The 19,450-nt window shown below is 40.3% G+C and overlaps 1 protein-coding gene across 6 annotated transcripts in view; it reads left to right on the forward strand.

Moving 5' to 3' along the window:
• The window catches only part of sdccag8 (SHH signaling and ciliogenesis regulator sdccag8), a gene marked incomplete in the record, with an annotated part of 59,050 nt that overhangs the window by 27,538 nt on the left and 12,062 nt on the right, over positions 1 to 19,450 (forward strand). For 5 of the 6 annotated variants that reach the window (XM_024297588.1, XM_024297583.2, XM_024297587.2 and 2 more), the window contains 3 exon segments: positions 4,439 to 4,566; positions 11,455 to 11,563; positions 12,414 to 12,545. In XM_024297588.1, coding sequence (XP_024153356.1) covers positions 4,439 to 4,566; positions 11,455 to 11,563; positions 12,414 to 12,545 — 369 coding nt within the window. 6 annotated transcript variants of the gene reach the window in all.

A 19,450-nucleotide genomic window follows, 5' to 3' on the forward strand; every position in this document is an offset into this window, starting at 1 on the left:
ACTCCAATGATTTAAAAAAAAAAAACATCATGAGATCTTGAAGACTCTGCCTCCCCATCGCTTGATGGCAGTTGTGACTTAAACATCAAAATGATGAGAGGAAATCCATAAATCTGCGCTCGTCTATCCATTTTTTTCCCTAAAATTACTTTTCTTCTTAAATGCATTTTGTAAAGTTCTCTGAGTTGTTTTTTTTCTTTGCTCACTCCGTCTATATCTCTAAAGTATCCGCCGCCATCCGTCCATCCGTCCGTCAGTCACTCTTTGCTGCGAACAGGAGCTTGTTTTCACATGTTTGTGCTGCAGGCTCAGTTCAGTCTGTTCATATGTGTGTTTACTTCACACCTCTCATTACACAACAAAGCCACGGTGTAGAGGCAGATATGTACTTGCACTGATTTGGGAGATTCTTCATCTTAATTTAACAATATTTTTGAAGTTTAACATCCAAAACTTGCACTTTCTCGCTCACTGTTCTCAGAGTTTTGCTTCTTTAAAGTGTAAACTTAAGTTTAAACAGCGGTCAGGGTTGTCTGGCGTTGGCGACTCCGATTCCTCCAAGTCGACCGTCTGACTCCAATTTGCGCTCGTTCTCTGATAAACCGCGGCATTTGGTGGTTCTGGCGTGGGATGTCGGCTGCACCGTGGGGTGCTGCAAACTCTGCGCTTGGTCAGGCCCTGGCACCCCACATCTAATAGGCAACAGCTTGAATAGTGCCCACTTAAGCAGGCAGTATGGACTGGGCTCCATCTTCTTCCCGATCCCTCCAGCCAGCTAGCCAGCCAGCCACCGCCTCTGCCACCTCCCACTTACCCAGCAGCCACTGTACCTGGCTGCAGCCCCAAAGCCATTCCAGCCCACCTTAGGTCCCTGGCCCATGCAGCTCTCGCCATACTTATCAAGCTGTCCTGCAGTGCATCAGGCCAGGCATACGCAAGTAGGCCCAGCTAAGAGCAGCCCGAGTCTGAAGCCTCCTACATCCAAACAAGAGGACGATTCCTAAATCCCAATTAACTGGGAGGCAGATTGAAGCCCAAAATTTCACCTCTGCTTCAGTCATCATTTATATTTAATCTTTAATCTGCCTTTTCTTTTGTGTTTCGGCATAAGAAATTGCTATTGTACCATTTTAGGCTGCAGGAGAACTCGCTACACCTTTACGGGTCTTCATCCGTGTTTGTCCTCCCCTCTCAACTTATTTGGTTGCACTTGTGCCCGTTTGTTTAAGCAAATTACCAGCCAGATGCCAAATGTTCTTCTCTTTGCTTTTCCTGTCTTCAGCTTTTGTCACCCTCCTCTTCATCGCCGCTCCATTGATGACTGCTGGAACTTTCTGGCGGTCTGTCTGATGCTAATTGGTGGGTAAACAGGTCTGGTGTGAGCGCCCCCTCCGCCGCCCCCCTTTCCCGTCCTGGTTGCGCTCAAACGCACACACACAGACATGCACAAATACACGGCCCCCTGGAACCTCTTGCAGGACCAAATGGCTGGCAATGCCTGCCCGCCATCTCCCGCTGAGCCCTGGTGTGCGCTTTGGTGGCTCAGGCTGCTGTTCAAGCCCAGCGGGGGCTCGTACGCTCACTCACACACTCGTACGAGTACAGACACACACAGGCTCCTTGTGTCCCCTGCACACCCGCCACCCGCTTTCACACCCCAGACAGCAGGACAGCAGGAGAACACACACACACGAAGGAACAGACAGACGCGGTCACTTTAGAGATGCAGGCCAAGCGCTGTAGGGGAGAAAAGTTTTCACTTAAACTGGAGAATTCTCTCTTCATTAGCGCCTTTGGACTTCAGGAAGAGTTCTGTTTATTTGTTCGTATTTCTTTTTTTTTTGTCAAGTCTTTGTAGTTTTTTCTTTTTCCTCTCTCCTCCTTCCTCTGTTGTCTCGTTCACATTCGGTGAAAGTTTAATTCAGGAAGGAACAAGATGTATTATCGTTCACGGATGATGACACCTGAGCTCGGATTTTACCTGAAGAATACATTTCTTTTTAAAATATGAAACCACTCCAGATGGATGAGAAAATAAAAAATCTTAAAAACAAGTAAACATGCAGCGTTTATTATGAATCTTTTACTTATTTACAGTTTACAGCACATTTATGAGATGAGACATCCTTTTTCTATCATGGATTGACATTAGCCTCACTGTTCCACCTCCAAACTGTTCATTTTTGGCTATATTGGTTTAAAAAAAATCAGTTTATATAACCAGGTAATTTTCCTTTCATTTCTGATCAGTTTAACATTGAAAAACGCTGTAACCTTCCATCTGCATTCTCTTTGGCAGTTGATTCCCAACACTCAAAAGTTGTAGCAAAGTTTGTTTATGTTATTCTTCAACCCTCCTGATGTACAGGGTGGGTTATTCCCACTATTTTTGTTGATTAAAAAAAATCTAAATTCCAAACCAAATCATGCACATGCAGACGGAGTAAAGAAGTTTCTTACTTTAATAAGATCAGAGAAGTCTGTGATGTTCATCATAGCTATCAGAGACAGAATGGAAAATATTTTTTTTAGTATAATGCAGCAGAAAACAAGTATTTCATCAATAACTAAAGTTTACTTCAATATTTTATTATTTAACCCTGGTTGTGTATAACAGAAGCATTTCCTGCTATTTTGGTCCATTCTTCCATCTAGATCTCCTCAAGAGCTTCAAACAACTGTCATTGATGCTAGGGGTGGGTAAATTATGGCATTAGTCGTTATTAATTAATTACAGACATTTTAGCTTATTTTTATTATTTATTTTTTAAGCGTGTCAGTTGGTTACGTCATTGTTATAGCACACCTGGAAGAGCACTATCCCGCTCCTACTATGAGAAAAAAAATTATTAGAACTTCTATCCTATTATATTTTAAAGCTCAAATTGATTTTCTCAAATAGCTGACTTTTTTTTTTTAAATGTGTTGCACTGTTGTGGTAACAGCCACAGGAACTGTAGCGACTGCACATCATTTCAGAGGGAAAGTTCACCCTTTACCTCTTGTTTTTGTCCAGGTGATGAAGCAAACGTTTATTGAAAAAAACAAACAAAAAAAAAAGTCTAAATAGTTAAATTCATCCCTCTTATTTGCACTTCTCTATTTCTTCTCTGCTTCATCTCTGTCTTCATAATGATCAAATTCACCAAACAGGTTAAAGGAAACTATAAAATCACTTGTCTTTGGTAATGTCTGTTTTGATTTTAAAAAAAGTTATTTTAACATTTAAATTATGGCATTAATATGAGGTTTCTGTTCAATATTTTTGGATTGCTCAGAAAAGTGATTTTTACTGTTATTGATTTGGTAAATTTGAGCAATTTGAGCTTTTTTTGTTATTTTGGTTTTGTTTTCTTAACTGTTCAAAATTTTAAAAAAGAATCCCCCATAGTGTTGTAAAAGTAAAGGTTTTAAGTCTGTTATAATTATAAAATATATATTAAAATATATTAAAAAATATATATTTTTTTACCTTTAACTGCACCATAATGCCATGAATTTAAATGAAAATACCTCAAATTGAGGATTTATAAGGTTAAAAATAATTGAGATTAAATAGATTAATTAATCACAAGTCAGGATTAGTTAATCACATAGAAAAATTAATTGCATGATAGCACTAATTAATACATTTGTCGAAAATAGAAGACCCTTTAAAAGAAGAGGTAACAAGTCTGTGAGGAACAGAATTCCTGTTTGTTTGGAGGAGCTTATACTTTTATTCTGCATCAATATACAAATAAATTCATTAAAAATCAAACAAAATCATTTCTCTGATTCTTTTTTATGGCCAACATTACAAATCTTGTCTTTTTAAGTAGCAAAACTTTGAAAATCATTGTCTGACTCCTGTACGTTTACAATCTTTTTATTTTTCCTCAAAATAATCAAATGTAATTTATTGTTTAAGTGTTTTTATTATTAAAAAATCTCCTGTGGTTTTCCAAACCCATCATGAGGAGAAATAAGGTTGAAAATCTGTTCAGTTAGTGTTTCAATGACCTACTGAGCAAGACGGTGGCGACCGCAGGGGTGCAGAACTGGCATTGAATCAGCCAAAATAAATAAAAAGCAGGATGATGTCTTTGTTTGCTTTTGTGCATACAAATGTATAAATGATTTTTACATTTTTTCCCCAGAATGCAAGTTGCTGAAATGCATGTACGCACTCTTATTCTGCACTTTTTTCTCTCCCCTGTGGATTATTTTCAGTTTGTGTTTACAGACAGTAAGTCAGTGTCATGTAACCTGCTAATCCACAGCAGTGTCATTGACAACAGATGTTTTCCCCGGGTCTACTCACCCTGACACCAACCTCATTTATCTTCACAGCTGTAGTCGCTCACAGGATCTAAATACTCAATCAAAGCTTTGCTAAAGGAGCGGGAAACTGCTTTTACAAACTGAGTTTCTCTAATGTTTTCGTTCTTCTCTGCAGACAGGACAGAGAAAAGGCTGAACGGACTCATGCAAAGGAAACGGAATCAGTGGCCGTGTCGGCGCAGAAAAGGGAGGCGGAGCTGATGGGAATGCTGCAGCAAAGCGAGGCGCTGCGCACCGAGAAAGGTCAGCGGTTCACTGCAGCACCTTTCAGAAGGAAAGCATGCACAGAAAGTATATACTGGGAATCAAACTGAACAATTTTATGGGGCCTTAAATGCATGGATTTTACTAACAAGATAATTCAATCTTTTATCAGAAGTCTAAATATTACTACAGCAGCCAAATAAAGAAGGACTGGTAACTTTTTTCCAGATTTTCTTCCTTTCACGTCTGCTAATCATGTGACAAAATTCCATTTTTCTGTTTTCCGCTGTTGTGGCCCATTTATTTCAAAGTGTATTTTCCTGTTCAAAGAAAATTTACTACACTCTTTGGCTTCTTTTGGTACTGGGTATCCCTTTGAAAATATTGAATCCATTTAATTCTTTCAAACTATTTTCATATAAATAGTGACTTCAAGTAAAAACGAGGTAAAGCTTTATTATTTTTTACATTAAAAACTGTTTTTAGGATTGAAAATAAAATGAAGACATTTGTTTTGAAAGACATTTAATTAAATTGAAATAGCGGTTTTGTAGTTATATGTGTATATGTACGTATATAGCTATATGTAGTTTAGTTTTTCTTTAACCTCATAAGAAAGTTTTTTTATTTTAATATAACCAGTTCTCACTGATTGATCAAATCTTTTTAGATAAATCTCTGTAAACCTTTGAAATGATTGCATGAAAATCCTCAATGATCTTTTTGTTTCTGTATCTTGAAAAAATGTTAATGTATTTTTTTTTTTTTTAATTTTAGCTAAAAAATCTTGAGTAACGCCAAAAACTATCACTAAGGGGCTTTTTGGGTCAGTTTTAGCAGAAAAATCTCCTAAAAAAGCCTTAAGTCTTTCTAAGTCTCACAGTTATAATGAAATATTTTGTTATAAATAACTGTTTAACTAATTTTAAATATAGATTTGCTGTTTCTACACTAGAGGAACAGTATAACACGAAAAGAGGAACAAATTTTACTCTTTAGATCTGTAATTGACACAGTTCCCTTTGCTCTAGTCCTATTCTTTCCCTGCTAAATATACGTCTCTTTTTTCTGAGACCCTTGATGCATAAAAAAATGCTTTGAAAATCTGTATAAATATATAGAAAGTAATTATATAGTCACAAATACAGTAGGAGTATCTTCAAGATTTCTTGGTGCCACTTGTATTTTTTGAAAACTCGATGGCATTCTCATAAATTTAGGCAGTGGCTGTCAGGGATGATGTCATTACATTTACTTTACCGCTGGTATCAAGCGCTATCATGGGCCTGCGGTCCATGTCAACCTCCCTCACCGAGTACCCACGCTGCTACCGTATGATTTCTAACAGCTGGACGGTGGCAGTGAGTTGGCAGCACCGGGGCAGGGAGGTGGCTGGAGGGTGGCAGTCTGAAATTGGCCGTTCATTTTGGGGACTTTGGAGACCTTCCTATCAATCGATTAGTGCGCTGCCACCTTCCTGCCACTAAACTGCCACCGTGCAACCTCCAAATGTGGACGTACAGCCACTGATAAATGTCAAATTTCGTCCAGTTGTCGTAGAATTGTAACTTTTTCTTAAAACCTCTGCAGCCTGGTGCATTCACACTGGATGTGATTCACGCAGTGGAAGTGTCAAGTTTCAATATTAAGTCAATACACAGACACCCTCTGGGGTCCTCCGGCTCGATTTGGGCGTGACGTGGCAAGACTGGTCAACCAATCAGGGACTCAGTTTTGGGCACATAATTTTTTTAGTGAATACTAGATCAAAGGGTAGAAATAAATATTCAATATGGCAGCTCGATGCGCGGATTTTCGTCCTGAACCTCCATCCATTTTTCTTAACCGGCAGAGGTTAAGTTGCTGATTGTCCCGGCTACTGTTGAGTGAAGGCGGACACTCTGAACAGGTCGCTTCTGTTGTGAATACACCCTAAAATGCGACTGTGGCCTCCAGATTACAGAGATTACCGGCTGGTTTAGCTAAAAAAAAACTTGCGTTTAGGCATTTCTGGATATGTGACTGTATTTGGGATATGTAGACTTTAGTGAAAAGAGGGGGAAATACTGATGGACAAAACAGGTTTTGGGATCTTTTTGAAACCAAAAAACAAAAGTCATATGTTGAATACCCTTGATATCATCTAAAACGGGGTCTCAAACTCAATCGCACAAGAGGCCAAATTCCTAAACACACCTTAGGTCGTGGGCCGAACAGGATAAAAATGTTTTAAACACTCTAAAACTACATTTTTAAAACTTTAAACCATAACTTTTAAACATAATTATGAACTAGATATATAGCATTACCTTTGATAATGCTGGTGTGAATGCTGTGAGCTGAATATGGCCGCTGAAGATGCTGGTGCTGATAGCTGAAAATGATGAAATTGGTAGCAAAAATGCTGAAAATAATAGCCAGCTAAAATACTTGCTAAATGCCAAATTAGCCAAAAAACGAAATAATAATAATAATAATAATAATAACCTAGATTAGCCAAAACAGCTAGCATGTAGCTGAAAAAATAGCTAAAGTTCAAAATAGCCTAAAAAAATTAAAATAACCTAACTTAGCCAAAACAGCTTGTGAGTAAATATTAGCCTAACTCAAAAACAGCCTAAAAAAAGCCTAAATTAGATAAAACAGCTAGCATGCATCTGGAATATTAGCTAAACTCCAAAACAGCTTAAAATAACAAAAAAAAAAAAAACTAAATTAGCCAAAATCAGCTTGCATGTTGCTAAAATATTAGATGAACTTCAAAAATCTTTAGTAAATGCCAAACTATTTCAAAAAGCTAGCTGAATGCCAGTTTTTTAAACTGAAAACACAGATATGAATAATAAAAAGGCAGGAATATTATTTCAGAATACATCAACTTAAACTTTAAACAACTTTCAGTATTTTACTCTCCATAAAAATATATATTGTCAATATTGTACAAGTAAGAAAAAAGTGCAAGATAACATTGGGTCATTAATAACAATAAAATAAAGTGATCTGGAGGGCCGGATCCGGCCCCCAGGCCTTGACTTTGACGCATGTGATCTAAAATGTCATTTTTGATCTTTTATCGCATAAAACAAAACATCTTCCAGACCTGGTCTCTGTCCTGACCTCAGGAATAATAATAATAATTCCAGATTGGGAATTTAAAACCTAAAGTAAAGTCTCTGACCACAGAATTGGTTCAGAAAGACGCAGCGAGGAGGAAACAAAGCAGACAGAGCGACTGGTAAACGTGCTGAGGAAAGGATCTGAGGGCGGAGGGGAGAAGGTGATAGGAGCAGAGCGGAGCCCCAGCTCTGAGCTCTCTGTCTGTCTGTCTGCGCAGCCGAGCTGCTGCTGCTAGCACATCTGCTGCACCATCTGGATCCCCCCACACCCCCGCCACCCTCCCCTTCCCCTTTTCCCCGCTCTTTTTATTTACCTGGGGTTCGCTTCAACAACCGGGGAGCCTGCTGGTGCGCACAACAAACACTGAGGGAGGAATAGATACGGCGGTGGGGGGGTAAACAAAGAGTTTCTTTCTGGCTCGTGTCGGCAGCACACATGTTGTCTAAAGAGAGCTGACATCAGAGCGCAGCAGGAAACTGTAGATGGGGAGGGGATAGAGGGGTGGCTGTCCTTTAGTAACTCGCACCACTTCCTCTCCCTAACAGACGAGCTGGATAATTAGCTTTCTAGCTCTCCAAATCCCGCCTCTCCGTCCATCCGTTTGTCCTTCCATCCATCCGCCCCCCCTCTCTCCCGTCTCCTCCGCTCCTTTCTACCTTTTTTTTCCTCCAGGTTTCTCTTTTGAGTAGCTGCGCACAGAGCAGCCCCTAGATGATATTAGATATTTGTTTCTGTCCCTCCCTGCCTGCCACCCTTCTTCCCTGCCTCCCTCCTTCATTTTTGTGTTTTTTTTCCTTCCTCTGTTTGTTTCCAGTGCCAGTTCTGCTGTGTTTCTGTGTCCCAGGGTTCTTTTTGGCCTACGCATGGCCAGGCGTATTCAAAGCCTGTTCAGCTAATTAGCATTCTTCCTGCAACTTTTCCAGCTCTGACCAAACTTTGTCAAGTCTATATGTGTGTGTGAGGGAGTGCAGCCTCCAGTTATTGCTCTTCATGCTTTATCTGTGCATTGATGTCATGACAAAGAGCACTGGGGGGGTTAAAAGGAGGCAGAATCCTTAATTGAGTCTCTTAGGCGAAGTCATACGTCTGTATTAGGGATTTGGTTAAACGTTTTTGCATGTTTTAGAATTGTATGGTGCACACAGATGAAGTAAATCGATGACTTCCAGTGAAGCCAAGTGCGACTTACTTTTGAAAGATTGCAAAACAAGACATTTTTTGTTATTTTGGTTGACGGTAACAGAATGCCAGAGCAGGTGGATCATTCCCTCGGTCCAAACGGAAGCCATTGTTTTTATAAAAGAGCAAACATATGTTGGAGAGTGGAACGTGGAGCGTTTCAAAGGAACGATGAAAGCCCGGCGTTGGATTGTTCAGAAAGAAGCCCCCATGTGCCGACGAGGACATGGCAGGAAGGGTGGAAAGGAGAAAGAAAGAGCTTTCAGACATCAATCCACCTCCCGTTACCCTTCCCTCACGCTCTGTTTTCTGGGTCTGTTTCTCTCTGCATGTCTCCTCCCGCTCTTTGAACATTTTTGGTTTTAATCTGAGTGTTGACAAAAGCATTTTTTGGGAGAGCATTCAAAGAGACATATGTATGTTGCTGTGGCATTCGGCACAATAGGTTTCGGAGATCGTCCTCACGTAAATCCAGTATTTCAGGAACAGTTTTCTGCTGTCTCAGCAAGAAATTTACTACTGAAGCCACATCTAAAACTAAAATACTGCTCCTTAGAATTCAACTTGTTTTTACTGCAATTTCGAATTATTTTTTTATTTTGCCGATTATTTTCCCGATTATTGGACTAATCGGATCGTGTATAAATTGGATGTAAAACACACATCTTAACCATCATTAGCTTTAAACTTTAAGCTATATACTAACTAAAAAATAAAGACATTTAGGACGATAGTTTATTCAACCTTTAATGAGTCATGCAGCTTTTTTCTTTCATTCGTTTGTGGCATTAAAACAAGACTTAAATCAAATGAAGTTGGCATCTTAAACAAAGGAACTATTTTTCATAAAAGATAAAGTTTTGGTCTCATTGACTCAAAAATAAAAATTATAATTCCAAAGTGCACGATCCTCTTGCATGTAGCCAGGAAAGTTAGCATTTCTGCATGTCTTACAGAAAGACTTGATCTCTTTTTAACACAGATGTTCCCTTTTCACTCCGATGGGGTAGAGGTTGCAGGAATGCACAGAAAATGTTTAGCTAATAGGTTTGCGTTAATGTTAGCTTTAGGGCTGCCACGATTAGTCGACTAATCAACTATTAAAATGGTTGACGACTAATTTAATAGTCGATTAGTCCTTACTTTATACTATAAAGAGTCAGAGTTGAAAGTTATAATGGTATTATGCTAGCGTTTTTGACTATTTCAGCATTTATTAAGGTTTTTTTTTAGGCTAATTGGGAGTTTAGATAATATTTGAGCTACATACTAGCTATTTTGGCTAATTTATTTTTTTTAGGTGATTTTGGAGTTTAGCTAATATTTGGCTGTATGCTAGCTGTTTTGGCTTACTTGGAAATTTTTTCGTTTTTTAGGCTAATTTGGCATTTAACTAATATTTTAGCTAGCTTTCAGCTTCAGTGCTTTTAGTTTTCAATTTCATTTTTTTTGTTTTTTAGTAACTTAAAGCTAGTGATGGTTAAGATGTGTGCTTTACATCTAGTTTGCTTATGACCCGATTAGTCGACTAATCGGAAAAAAATAATCGATGATTAGTCGACTATTAAAATAATCGTTTGTGGCAGCACTAGTTAGCTTAGCTTACCTGGACGAAGACCTCTCTCTTCATGGTTATCATTCTTGTCTGCAAAGTGCTTCCTCTTCTGGTGTTCATGCATCACTGTAGTGCTGCCATGGAACACAAGTTCTGCCTTGCATTGGACACTTTTGTCTATTATTTATTTTTTTTATTTTTCCCACTTTCAAGCTCCATTTTTGTCCTTAACTCGTTGTTTATTTGATGTGTTGGCTGTTCCCATTAAATCACGGGTCCCCAACCTTTGCGGCGCTGTATCAGACACAGTAACGTACACAGAACTGGTTCCGAGTTAGGGTACTGATACCGGGTTTGGGTTAGGCTACTGGTCTGCATCACGAGGATTGGGGACCCCTGATTAGCGTATGGATTTACTCTATGTCTGTGGCCTGGTACCAAGTGGCCTTCGGACCGGTACCGGTTAGCAGCCTGGAGGTTGGGTACCCCTGATTTAATGGGAACAAACAACATCTAAAAAAACAACTTGTCAAAAAGTGGTGCGGTGGGGGTCCCAACAATACGCCCATATATGACGACGTGTGCACTCATAACACTGCCTTTCGCATCAACACGGCCCTTTCCGACTTCCTCTCACCTGATGGTTTGGACCTACCAGCTTTGTAGCTGCTGATAAAGGACCAACAGCTGCTGCTCATATGGACGCCTGTCATCAGAGAAATCATTGAAACGAGCCAAATATCCTTCAGTACAGTTTATTTACCGTTTTCTGCATCTTTCTGCTCTTAAACGCAGCACCACTGAGTGGTGAAGCCACATGGATGAGTGGTGAAATGTTTCAAGAAAGTAGATTTTAAGTCCAGATGCCATGACTTCACTTCAACAAATGAATAGATAAATAAATAAAAATATGAAAGAAAAATGCATCTTTAGTCTTTCTCAAATTTTCATTTAACTTCGAAAACACTCAATGATCTCGAGGATCTACGAAGCAGATTTTGAACCTGAACTCGGTCAGAATATCAAACCGAGACGTCATCTGTCAGTTTGTGCTTCTAACTTTTCACTGTTTTCAGCCGCAGAGACGGACGCTCTCCTGAGCGCTCAGAATTCCCTGATAAAAACGCTGAAGGAGGAATGCTGCCAGCTGGGGGCCAAACTCGAAGACGTGTTGGAACGGAAGAGGTCAGAACATCCAGTTCTTAAAAATCCTGCGTTTGGTTTCACGACTTTCGCCTCTTCGCTGGCTGAATCAGTTGGTCTGTTCTTTCTTCTAGAAGAACAGTTGTTTGTTCTCTCGCTGCGGTTCGTTCGCTCTGTCTGCTTGACATGTCATCGTTTCACAGAGCATCATCCGTCCAGGCTGTTCAGCAGAACATGTCCGCATACTACAAACCGCTCTCCAGTCTGACCTGTTTTCTTGTTAACCTGATGCCGCAGTAGTCACAGCAGGCCGGCCCAGCTCTCCATCTGGGCTGACTGTGTGTGTGTGTTTGTGTGTGAGCGTGTGTGTGCATGTGTGTGAGTGACAGTGACCATGGGCCCAGTGTCCTGTCAGCTGTTGGAGCTGTGCTGCACATTAGTCACATGACAGACCCCAATCTGGCACTGCCAGACCACATTGGCCTTACTGGCCACACAACAAACACACACACACACAAGTATCCCGTTCTTATGGTACATACTGCATGCAAACACTAAACAGCCATGATGTATTTTTAATGGCTGTTAGACAGCAGACACACAGGCCTGGAGTGGCATACCTTACATCTGTTGTGTGTGTTGTGTGTAGCAGGGTTGTGGTGTCTGTTTGCTTTATGCTTTGGGCTGTTCGAGCTCCTGGAGTCCACTGTAGCGGTTAAAGTCCTGCTGGACTTCCTCAGCCAGCATCTATTCACTGAATGTACATCATCTTAAACTGTCTAATAATATCCATAAGTTAAATGTTTTTTAACTCTTAAATTTAGTCTTTTTTGTGCTTGCATTTTTTTCTTTTAATTATTAGAAAAGTTTCATTTTCCCTTGTTTGTTGCAGAAGTAAGCTGGCACAGCTGGCCCTGGAGAAGCAGCACTTGGAGGAGACGGCGAGCAGACTGAGAACTCGCTGCTCCAACTTGGAGGAACAGTGTGTCCAGCACGGACGCATGCACCAGCGCATGAAGGACAGGTGTGCACACAACACTCGCAGCAGCAGTCACCAGAGGGCGAGACTCGTCCAGACTCTTAGGTGTATCACATCCCCATCAGGAAAACTCCTCTACTTAGTAGAAAATTTGGCAAATATTTAATTTAAACGATTTAATCACTATGAGCATAAGGGTTGTTTAATTTTTTATTTGAAGACTTCATGAAAATTGTGTTCTTGTGGCATTTTTCTCACGATGGAGGAAAACTGAGCCTAAAATTATATTTCTAAGTATTTCTTTATTGATAAATCAGGAATAGATGAAAAAATGCTGTCGGAAAAAGCTTGTAGCTGTGAGGTAGAAGCTACTAAGGCAAACCACAAGCTTCCTGTTCCACTCCATTCTCTTTGTAGATTACTAGATCTACGTACGTTTTCGTTTTCCTCATCCGAGCTGCCTCAAAACTTTACAGCTGGAAAATTCCAATATTTAGAGTCCTAAAAAGCATTTAATTTAATTTAAAAAGTCTTGAATTTTGATATCTGGGCCTTAAAAGTTGTGCTGCTTGAAACCTCTCTCATTTCATGTCAAAAATTACATTTTTTGACCAAGATCATTTTCATCAAACGGTGTAAATAAACAGCAGTAGTTTTTTACCAGTATGCTGAACGCCCCACTGCCGATTTGAAAAAAGGGGAGTACTGAAGCATCACGCCACAGACCACAAACAAGATATGAAGCTACAGTTGTGATCATAAAATGGGAAATAATGGATAAAATGAGAAATTGACTGAGAAATTTGTCTTAATTTCAAGAGAATCTGGCTACAGAGAAAAAATATGGCTCCAAAAATTCCTAGCCGGAAGTCCGTCCCCTGCCGGAGCCGGACGCAACTGAAATATCATTTTAAACTTTCGATCTTTTATCGACCCTTTTTACCTTTCACGGCTCAGATCAGCTGATTCAAGGAGAAAAAACTATTACGGTTTATTCTCATTCAGCGCCTTAAAAGCTGATAGTTCTTTACATGTTTTAAAATATTATTTTGAAAGGGTTTTCTTGAGTTTAGGAAATTTCCGCTTACACAACCGGTAAAAGTTATGATTTCCGCTTCCGGCTACAGATTGATCTGACGCTGTCTTGTGTGTGACCAGAGGCCCCTCCTGTATTTTGACATGTATGCCCTTTAAAGAGTCTTAAATTTAACTTTAATAAACTTGTAAGAACCGTGAATATTTCTTGACATTTTGTTGCCCCTGTAATGTTAGGAGGGGGCTGTAAGCTAGAGGGAGAGCACGTAAACAATAGGGGTGTGTAATGGCAGTGTCCGACTATATGATACGTATACCGATAATTGCCTTAGAATACGATACATATCGCGATATATCCAGAGATTGTAACCAGAATAATTTATCTTTTTTTTTTTTAAACCGCGAGACTGACGGAACATTTAACACAAGCTGCTTCTCAAGAGATCTTGATGTTTTGGTCGTGGTGTACATCTGCGCCCAGAGGTTCAGTGTTCTACCAACTAGTAGTTTGAGGTTTAGGTGGAAAACAAAAGTAAAACGCTGGAGGGCGCTCGTAAATAAGTAATCAAACATCACAGAGTCAGCATTTTAAAGCGATACAAGTATTGCCAAACGATGTGTTGTGATATTTGTATCACTTTTCCCCTATACCCCTAGTAAACAGATGGATGATAGGGAAAGGGGCGGGGTTACTCCAAACCAAAAGCCCCGCCCACAACTGGAGGGGAGTTTCAAAAATGTATTGTAGAAAACGTCTAAAAACGGCATAATTAGAAGACTAGTGGGAACGCTTTTAAAACAGATCAAATCATAATCAGAGTGGGACTTTAAACCACTTAACGTGCAGATTTTTAAAAAGCTACTGACATTTATTTTAGTTGTCGGAATAGTTGACTAATACTCACACAAAACAGTGATCTTAGGCAATTTTTTTTTACTTTTTAAAATCTTAAAGTTGGTTCGTTTAGGGTTAGGATTCACAATGTGAATATTTTCCTTTAAAGTCTACAGTGTGTGTGTTTGTGTGGGCGTAGCGGGGCGTGAGGTTGACTTTAGTCAGTGTGGGTAACCCCTCTTCTCTCACAACTTAAAACCCCGCCATGCTGCTCACTCACTGACACTAAATATTGTCTCCCACCCACCGCCGTTAACCTGCCGACGGTCACACGCTGCCAAAAGCAAAGTTTCTCCAGTCACAGCTGTCTGCCGGGTGTGCGCGCGCGTTTGAGTCGTCGGAGAGGGCAGAAGATGAATATTCTGTACGTTTCCCGCGCATATGTTGCGGTTGCGCGTGCCTGTGCGAGGACGAGGGAGCTCTCGCGTGTTCTCATGGGGCAGGCAAAGTCGGATCCTGGCAGCCGAAAGTGGATTGGCTGGGAAGTTGGCACCCAACTTCTCTGCCTTCTCCCAACTGAACCAGGATAATCACTCTTGGCATTTATAGAGTTTTATTTCCTGCCTTGACACTCGGTTTGCTGAAGAAACCTCCTGATATCTCAAATCAGGAGGTTTCTCTGTACTGACCCTCCCCCATACCTCTTGGGGGAGGGTCAGTACAGAAGTTTTTAGACTGAAAGATTTGATTTTCCCATCAGTAGTTTCAATTTATTTGGTTCAAAATGTGCACTTTTTGTTGTAAAATTTCCATTTTCATATATTTTTTAGCTTAATCTGATTAAGAACTACACATTACATATGAGGATTTATGTGTTTTTTTTTTTCTCGCCCGCTGCTAAAGCCCCATAAATTCACAGTATGTTTAAGTCTCGGTTGAAGTCATGTGTCGGGGTTTGTGTTGTTCCGAAACAGACCTTAACTTTGGAGATCTCTGTTCCTCTCGCAGTCTTGTTGGTGCTCACATTTGTCCGTAAGCCAGTGCGTCATATGGTGCTTTTCTTGCGCTCGGCGACACGCGCCTTCTCACAATCCTCCGTGTGCGTGTGTGTGTTTGTGTCCATATATCGGGTATATGTTTGCTGGTCCCCGCAGGCCCTGATTGCTCGCCGGGCGCCCCGCAGCGCCGCTCGGGGGTTAAGGTGTACGTGTTAACAAGCTGGTGTAAGTGGGTTTAATATCCAGCGCCCCGCCCCTCCCCACAGCCTCTCCATCGGCCTGCAATCTGTGCTGCGAAGAGCGGCAACAGCGCGCCACGCACAAAACATTTGGAAAATCAGCTTGATTTATTTTTACATGGGCACGCTGAATGCCAAACTACACAGGGGTTTTAGCACACAATGTTTTGCTGCAGCATTTAATTATTTATTTCTCTATTTCTGTGTTGTTGCTTTTTCTTTTTTTCTTTTTGCTTTGGCTTGGAAATGAAAGGATGGAGGGTGGTGGGGACTGCGATGAAAAGCCAATTTCATTTTTAAGCTTTGCTGTGAAGGCCTCAGTTTTATGTCTAAAAGCCCTTTAAATCAATTTGTAAGAAAGATAACACACGATAAATATATTTTTTTATTATATATTTTTTTATTTACACTTTCTGGACTGTTCGCTAACAATCTTATAGCTAAGAAACAACATTTTTATTTTAAAGGAATTAATTTAATAACTCAGATTTGATTATTTTGATTATTAACTTTATAATTTTTCTATCATAAAATAGAGTTAACCCTTTAACACCTGAGGCGTCGCCGGTGACGCTTAAACACAAAATCTTTAACATACTGTGACTTTTCAACCGTTAACATGATAATTCCAGCAGATTCTGAAGTAGAAAAGCTTTTCTCCTTCAGAATCTGCTCGAATTATCGTGTTAACAATTTAAAAATTACAGTAAATCAAAGAACATAACACTGGAGCTCCCATGTTAAAGGGTTAAACACATATTTAATCCTGATCCGTGTCCATGTGAGTTAAGTTTCTCAGCTGTGGACTTCTTCACTCTTCCTCCCTCGTTTCTTGCACATCCACTTTGCTCCTCTCTTCTCCTCCTACTCCTCCTCCTCCTCCCCTCTGCCTTCTGTACTAAACGCCACGCAACCTTTTCTCACCTCCCAGCTGTTCGCAGGCTGTTTCGCCAATTATCACTACGCATGTACACACTTAGGTCACGCACGCACACAACCGACCAACATCGCATCGACACTTCTTTAGGCGCACACGGCGACAGGAGCGTAGAGGAGTGTGGACGTGAGCGCCCGGCTCACAGCGCAGTCTTTTAAGAGGAGTGGCAACATATACGCAGATGTGTCTGTAGATCCACAGGCTTCGCGGGGCCATATGGCCTCCGCCGAGAAAGATGGTGCGTGCATTTGGAGGAGGGAGCGAGGGATGGAGGGCCATGTGTGGCATGAGCTGTGCAAGCAGTTGTTGAAGTATGCATGCCTCACTGTGTGTGTGTGCACCAAAGGCTCCAGGAGATTGGTTAATGGAACAAATGGTCACGGCGGGCCAGGGAAGAAGGAACAGGCTTGCTGTTACCGCGGGCGAACGGCGAGCCCCGGGCGAGGGCTGCTTCATCTGGGCTCCTCCCGCCTACCCAAAAAGAACACACACTCCTCATCTCCTTGATTCCAAACACACACAAAAGGACGCTCCTTGGAAAACTTTTCACTTGCAAATGAAGCTGGCAGAGGAATTCATCTTTCGGTCACTGGGATTATGAAATGGGGTGAAAAAATTACTGTTTTCACCTGCAGCCACCATGTTTCAATGTAAATTAATTCAGAAAGTTTTTGGTACACTTTTATTGTCGCACTCCACAGAAGATGTAATAAATTGGTTAAACTGTGAGGAAAATTTCTCTCTGATGTCTTTACATTTCCCATAAAATGAGGAAGTTCAAGGGTTGTGGTTTTTCCACAGTAAAATCTCTCATAACCAGTTTATTTCACTTTTAGTCATTCCCTTGGCACGTCTTCACTCTTACCTCTGGGTGGCGCTGATGAGTCGTCCTCCCGCCACCGTCGCCTGCTCCTCTCATCGTCTCCATCTCTGTATCGCCCAGCTGGCTTCTGTAGCCGGGAGCGACCGCAGGGCAGCCTGCTGAAAGAGCATTGTCAAACGGTGGCTTTACAGCTCATTCACACACAACACGCACACACACACACAGATTTGCGGCTCAGATGTCGGGCTGTAGCCAGAGGCTCGCAAGCTGGAGCGTTAACAGTGCAAAGCGTCACATCCATAGCCCCAGTCAGTGACACTAACAGGAGTTCATAAAAATACAAGTAGGAAAGTGGGGCAGAAACACCTGCCCCCTTCTTTGGAGAAGTTCAAAGTTAACATCAGCAGAAATACTTTCATGCTGTGGAGACAAACGCACAAAAACGAGGGGCGAAAGAGAGTCAGCGGGCCTCCCAGCAGCAACACACCTCATGTATTGAAGTGATGGAATGAAACCTGTGTGCGGCGGATGGCTCTTTAAACTTTTTAGTCCCTTTTAACATAAAGACTCGATTTTATTTTCAAGTTAATCCGCTGCCTCTTTCTAGAACAAAAAATCTGCATTAAGTAGAAAGATTCTGCATCTTTTTTCCAAACCTTTGTGAACCCTTGAAGATCCTAGAACAGGTGCAGCTGCTCACCTGTGTTCAAGCTTCCTGTACTTCCCATCCTTCAGCTGCTGATTTATGCAAAGTTGGTGCATATATGTAAAACGATGTTCGGAGATCAATAAAACGACCTCAGACTGACAGCAGGAGTCCTAAAAATGTACAGAAAGTCAACTCATGGCTTTAGAACTATTATTTAATAAAAGCAAAACAGGACGTCTGCAATAAGACAAGGACAGGACATTATTGCTTGTATTTTGGTATTCATAAACTAGAGTTTTTGGAATATTGAGCAAAATATTCCTCACAGGAAATGAATGAGAAAGTCTTCAAATTTCAAAATTTGAGGTAGGTTAGCAACAAGTCTTTAAATTTATTCTTGGGCTATGTTTTCGTCTTTTATAACCATTAAAAAAAAAGAGTTTACCTAATATTTTAGCAACATGCTAACGTTTTTGGCTAATTTGTTATCTACTGAGGTTTCAGTAGAAAGGCTAATTTAGATTTCAGCTTCTATTTTAGCAACATGCTAACATTTTTGCCTGATTTAGTTTTTACTGAGGAATTGTAGGCTATTTTGGAGTTTAGCTAGTATTTGAGCTTTTTGGCTAGTTTGGCTTCTACAGAGGTTTTTTTTAATGGTAATTTAGAGTTCAGCTCATATTTTAGCAACATGCTAACGTTTTGGCTAATTTGTTAACTACTGAGGTTTTTTATAGGCTAATTTAGAGTTTAGCTACAAATTTAGCTTCCGTTTTTTGAGTAATTTAATTTACTGAAGAACTTTAGTCTATTATGGAGTTAATTAGCATTTAAGCAACAAGCAAGATTTTTTGGCTAATTTGGTATCCACTAAGTTTTTTTGGGCTAATTTGGAGTTTAGCTCATATTCAAGAAACACACTAAATATTTTTGCAAAATTATCATGTATTAGGAATTTTTAAGCAATTTTACTACACTTTTTTTATAGTTTATTTCCGCACTCTTTCATAGTTCTTCAATAAAATGTTCAGTCTTTTAGCAAATTTAACATTTTGCAAATAGTTTTTCCTTTTTAGCAAATCCCTCCAGCAATTAAAGTCAATTTCAGAAAAGATTTTCAGCATCTTCAGCGACTACTTTCAGTAAAAAGCATTCACACTAGCTAGCATAATCGCAGGTAATGCCATTTTCTAGTTAACTTAATTCTTAAAACTAATATTTTGACCCATAAGTTGTGAGTAAATTGCTCCAATCGTCTAATTTTTGAAGGACTTCTTCAGGCGCCATGTTTAAGCTTCAATAAGATTTATAACTGATCCATTGTTCTATTTTCTAGCCCATTTTTTATTTTATCACTACACAGCAGAGACCAAGCAAAGTCCAGTCACAATTCATTTTTTACAACAGGGGTGTCCGTTTTTGTTGAATTTCCAG

Source organism: Oryzias melastigma, linkage group LG15, assembly GCF_002922805.2.
Source record: "Oryzias melastigma strain HK-1 linkage group LG15, ASM292280v2, whole genome shotgun sequence".
Classification (NCBI taxonomy): domain Eukaryota; kingdom Metazoa; phylum Chordata; class Actinopteri; order Beloniformes; family Adrianichthyidae; genus Oryzias; species Oryzias melastigma.